The 6,000-nt window shown below is 41.7% G+C and overlaps 1 protein-coding gene across 1 annotated transcript in view; it reads right to left on the reverse strand.

Moving 5' to 3' along the window:
* Positions 1–5,783, reverse strand: part of TSPAN3 (tetraspanin 3) — a 30,560-nt gene extending 24,777 nt beyond the window's left edge. The window contains exon 1 of the mRNA XM_039238258.1: positions 5,527–5,783. Coding sequence (XP_039094189.1) covers positions 5,527–5,589 — 63 coding nt within the window. The 5' untranslated portion in view covers positions 5,590–5,783. The remainder of the gene's footprint in view (positions 1–5,526) is intronic.
* Positions 5,784–6,000: the final 217 nt, after the last annotated feature.

Consider the following 6,000-nt stretch of genomic DNA (forward strand, 5'->3'; position numbering starts at 1 on the left):
AAAAACAAATACATAAACACAAGTAGTTTTTCTCATCTACTAATTCTACCAAACTATTAAGGTAGGGGAAGGAAAAAAGATAAAGACTTGAGACTATCCATGAGTTTTATCTGAGGGGGAGAGAGGGGGAAGGAGCACCTAGAAATTAAATTCAATAAAGTATTAGATGATTTTGCCTATCTGCTCCCTTTCCCCATGGGCTGTTAGAGAAAAGGGACTATGCCTTTTTTGCCTTTTGTATTTTTCAGAAACAAGTAAAGTATAGATATTCAACAAGCATTTATGAGTGAAGTAAAGCACAGATATTCAACAAGCATTTATGAGTGAATGATCCTTAGGGTATACCTGTCTGGTATTCCATAAATTTTATGGAATAAATTTTCTGCAAAAATTCCGAACCTGAACTGGATCCTATGGAATAACATTCATGAAAATATTTCAATGCATGATAAATATTCTAAAAAGCCAAATAAGCAACCTATTCCTTAAATTCCAACTAAAGACAATTTTCCTGCATATGGTCACCTGGCTGATTCCAAGTTCCCAATGCTGAGTTCTTTCAGTCAATGATTACTCAGAGCCACAAGGCACATGATCAGTGGACAGAGGACTGAAAATGAAATAATAAGACTGGAAACATTCAATTTCATAACTGCCAAAGGCAAGGTAAAAAAATAAATCTATTATGTACCATGATTTGCTTACTGACAAAGCTAGCTTTTCTTCTAGTGGGATTATGGGAATTATGGGGGGAAAAATCTGTTAGATGAAGGTATGTTTCAATGACATAGTCTTTGTTAGAGCAGTCATTCAAGACAGAAATACAGGAAACAGAGAAGCAAATTCCAGGATGTATGATGAAAGTTCCAGTTTAAAAGAATCACATTCCCAGCTCAAACATGTAAGATGTGCTAGAAAACACAAATTATGTATAAGGAGATTTCTGACAGGGAGTGTTCCTTGAAATATTTCATTATAAATTTTTTTATTTTTTTAAATTTATTATTATTTTTTAAATGTTTATTTTTGAAAGAGAGAGAGAGACAGAGTGCTAGTAGGGGAGGGGCAGAAAGAGAGGGACACACAGAATCCAAAGCAGGCTCCAGGCTCTGAGCTGTCAGCACAGAGCCCGTCGAACCCATGAACTGAGAGCATGACCTGAGCCAAAGTTTGATGCTTAACCCACTGAGTCACCCAAAGTTTTTTTTAAACAAAAGCATGAAAAGTACAGTTAAAGCTTCTTTTGGTAATCTTAACATATCAAGTATATTTTTGCCACAAGGCCTACAGGCTGTTCCCTGTCTTGAATGTCCTCATCTCCTCCAAACCATGCCCAAATCAGTACCTCCTTATATTCCAGATTTCACCTCTTCGGAGAAGCCTTCTTTGCCAACCTAACGCAGCCATTCACTCACTCTAGGATATAACCTTGTTTTAACTGTCTACATAATGCATCACCATCTGATATTTCTCTTGCTTACTTTTGTTTGCTCCACTAGAAAGTTCTGTAAGAACAAGACCTTCCCTGTCTTTTCCATCACTTTATCAATAATACATGCAAAAACTAGGTCCTCAAATATTTGTGCTGTATTTGTTTAGCAAAGCAATTGTCTTTAACTACATATATTCAGATGGAAGTGTGATATGAAAAGATTTTTTTAAAGATAAAATATTAAAGGTTATATATGGCTTTCAAATATGATTTGTATGTATAGGGTGTACTTCATATAAGTGAATGATGATTAGTGAAGGTGCCACATTCTGGAGTTATATTTTTTTTAATTTTTTAAAATGTTTTATTTATCTTTGAGAGAGAGATAGAGACGGTGTGAGCAGGGGAGGGTCAGAAAGAGAGGAAGACACAGAATCTGAAACAGGCTCCAGGCTCTGAACTAGCCGTCAGCACAGAGCCCGACAGAGGCCAACACAGGGCTTGAACCCACAAACCATGATATCATGACCTGAGCCAAAGTCAGACACTTAACCAACTGAGCCACCCAGGTGCCCTTGGAGTTATTTCTAAAGACACTTAAAAAGCTATCTGACTTTCATGTAGTACTTCCTACCCCCACAGGTATTTTAGTGTTACTATCATCTCTCGTACAGATGAAAAACAAAAGTCTAAATAGATATGCCACATTATTATAAATTCTACAAGCACGGACAAAGTTTTCTCTTGCAGTCAATATAACGCCTAAGACACATCAGCAAAATAAATACTAGCCAATTGGTTTTTTTCTTATAGGGTACAAAACGTAAAGGCAATTGTGTAATATGGAACTTGACTGAGTACTCAATTAACTTACCAGAATAATACCTGAAAACTAAAAAGTAATGATTTAAAGTTTTAGATGAGGCTTTTGAGTCTACAGCAAATGACCCACCGAATTAAGAATCCTTTCTGATCTTGGTACAAGGGTGGAGTTAATAGAAGAAGCTAATGACTGTTCCAATAGTCTTCAAAATTTAGTAATGTACCTCAAACACTCCTGTCTTCCATAAATTATCACGGTCTAGCACTAATACACTTACATTTAAAGCTATGCCACTCCAAAAAATAGAGATTCAAGTTGTACATCTGATTTCATTTGTCAAAATTACCTTTCGAGCTACAAGCCCTAACATTCTGGAATTTGGTAAGGTATTTTCTAGTTCCATTACAACCACCTTTATGATTTTAAAACGACTCTTATTCCTTTTAGTTTGTGCTAATTTTCTTAGGCCACACCATAAGAGTTAATTTTCTTGGTCCACACTGTCCAAAAGAATCCAGATCAAGTCAACATTAACAATTTTAACTGTCAGGTCCTGTAGTGCCAAAGCTAAGTATTTCAGGTCCATATCTATTTCCACAGCTCATTGAACAAACTGCCAACTAAAACAGTGTATCAAGATATTAAAGGTATAGTTTAAAGATCCTGCCAAAGCAATTAATCCAGTCAGCCATTATCCACAAGCAGCCATTACCATATGATAGTGAAGAACCAGGGAAACAGAGCTATAAAGTCTTCACAAACTTGTTCAAGGGATCCTAGATAAACTTTTGATATGCTCTACACAGGGAATGTTTACTCTTCTTCCTCGCATAAGGCATTAAAAAGAGGGAGAGGCCATTACATAAGAATACACTTATTAAAACTGAAGAATGCATTGCATTCTCAGGAAGAACCAGTTAACACCTGTTTTATGTACTTCCTCATAATGATCTAATTTTTTAAACTGACAAGTCAGTGTAGTTTACATGATGATACTGGCTCTAACCAAGGTTAAAATTAGTATGGTTTAGAGAAAGTGACTCTAACTTGGCTAATGAGTTCCTTCCCCTTTCCAGATCTTTTAAAATCACACTTTACTCTAACATCACAGGCTCTAAAGTGTAAAGACAACCTGGGATTGAACACAGGCTCTGCCACACCTTGGGTGTGCAACTTCGTTAAACCATAATGTACTCATCTGTAAAATATGCGTAAGAATATTTACTGCCAGATAGGACTGCTGTGAGGTCATAGACTATAAAGTGCTTAGCATGCTGCCTGGGTATAAACACTGAAATGTTAGTTATCATTACGAGCATCATCAGATTCCAACAGACGATGGAATGGAGACTGTTAGGTGGGAGATACATCTAATACTGTTTCCTCATTAGTTATGTTCCACTAATCCTACTCTAAGCCACATTTCCCACCCCACCCCCACATGTCTGTTTTAACTCATCACTGCTCACAAAAGCTTTAATATCCTACTAACCTAGAAAAAGCGTATTTTTACTACACAGTATGACTTTAGTCTTGGCAATAATCCACTATGACAAGCACAAGTGAAGCTTGGTGTGACCTTTCTTCACGGAAGTACCAGCAGTAGATATACAATTTCTAAAAGATTCATAAGCACTTAAAATTAATTGACATTTTAGAGTAAATGAAAATTTAATTAAAGAAAAATGGCTCCTATATTTTAAATATTTTGTGACATTAACAATTCCAGTCTCTGAGATGGAATAGCATAGAATTCATTAGATAGTTTACTCTTCAAAATCAAATAGCTATGCCCATAAAAACCCCAAGAAACTGTAAAGGATACAGAACCAAGTCTCTACCTAAGTACCTTATCACTAATTTAAGTGTTTCTCATTTGAGGGTCACTGAAATATTTTTTTACCTTTTAAAAAGGCTGGTAACTCTAAAGTATGAGAAACACTGTTCTAATTTGAAAAGAGCATAGAAACCCCAATTTCACATGCGTAATTTTGAACAGGTACTATCAGGACACTTTCCATCACACCAGAAATACCCTAAAAGGCTCTATGGCAATATTTGTGTGTAGTAAATGCCTTATTATTTAGAATTATCCTTTTATGCTACAGTGGTCAGGATATGAAACGTTTCATCCTTTGTTGGGGGGAGGGGGTGGTAAGGAGGCAAGGATTCTTTCCAAATGAGGTGTGGGTGAAAAGGAGTTGAATGGAGACATACAAAAGTAAAAGAAGTATGAACGTTCCAGGAATGTCTGGGGACTAGACAGCAAGAACCTGGCCAGTCATGAGTAAGGAAAGGTGACTGAGGACTTCAACTGCAACACCAAGAGGAGGCTGAACGTTATTCTACTGCTGAAGATTTCGGGCGGAATTTTGTATTTTAAATAAGACGATGCAAGGGAACAAATGCTTATTATTTATCCGGGGGCAAGGTCCAGATAGACTAGAGGGTGGAGAATGATAGGAACAACATCGGTTATTACAGAAGTCCCTGGTGAGATAAGAACCTGAACTAGGATGAAGTGGTTATAAACACTCCTTTCTTTGGGGGCGTGTCCAAAAAAATTGATAAGCCACCTTTTATTGGAAGTGAGCTCATCGCTTTCAAAATCTTTTGACCTCCGAATCCTATTTAATCAAGGTTTATAATCTCAGGTTACTCACGCTCAATGACCAAAACAAATATATTGACTTTCTTGGGCAAAGGATTATTTGGCTTAACAAGTTGCAACCTTTCAGGTTCCTGGGCTGGTGACCAAATAACGAGTTCTACATACACAAAGAGCTGTAAGTCAAAAGCCCTCAGCCCTGAGTCGCCAGCGTCCCCGCGTCGCTGCACCGTTTGCTCACACGCTTTCAGGACCGCCACTGGAGCTGCGGGGGCTCCGGGCCCTGACAAAGAAAGCGGAGCCTGACCCTTTGGGGAATATCCTATTTCAAGCCCGGTGTCCTGAAAGAATCTGCATTGAGAGCTCTCGGACGAGCAGGCTGTTCCTGGGGGAGGGCCGGAGGACTCGGCCCAGCCTCACAGCGCGGAGCCAGCCGGTCGGGGATTCGAGAAGCCCAAGCGCTAAGGCGGCCAGAAGCCCCCGAGGGCTTCCCTTCACCGCCCTCTACGCCCGGGGCCTCAGTACCAGCCGGAGAGGGGCCTCGCGAAGCGGCCTCAGCCGCAGGGCCCCGTCGCCGCCGGGCTCCCTGGGGCGCCTCAGCCGAGGCCTCCCCTCACCCGCACCGCCTGCCCCTCGCCCTTCCCGCCCGTCGACCCCGCTCACCCAGAAGATGAGGTTGAGAAACACCAGCACGGTCTTGGAGGAGGTGATGCCGCACTGGCCCATGGTGCCGGCGCCCCGCTGGGGCCCTGCTCGGCGAGCGGGATGCGCTCACCGAGCGAGGCGGCAATGGCGGCAGCGCCTCTCCGCTGGGAACTGCACGGCCTGCGCGGCGCTCACCGCAGCCCCCAGTGCCGTCGCGCAGCCCCGGCCCCAGCAAGCACCTCGCTTCTTCGCGCAGCCTCCGCAGATCCCCCGGCTCCCAGCGCAGCTCCCTGGCAACCGAGTCCCGCCCCCGGCAGTTTGAACCAATCACTCCCGTGGCGGCTACAGCGAGGCCACGCCTTTTAAAGGAGTTGACCTCTCCTCGACCGCTCTTGGCCCCCGGCCGCCCTTGGATGCCTAAGGCACATCAAGGAAGTTCCAGAAAAACAAACCCACTCACCTCCTATAGAGCTGTGTTTACTATGCCACCCT

This window comes from Hyaena hyaena, unplaced genomic scaffold, assembly GCF_003009895.1.
Source record: "Hyaena hyaena isolate Hyena2069 unplaced genomic scaffold, ASM300989v1 scaffold_137, whole genome shotgun sequence".
In the NCBI taxonomy this organism is placed as follows: domain Eukaryota; kingdom Metazoa; phylum Chordata; class Mammalia; order Carnivora; family Hyaenidae; genus Hyaena; species Hyaena hyaena.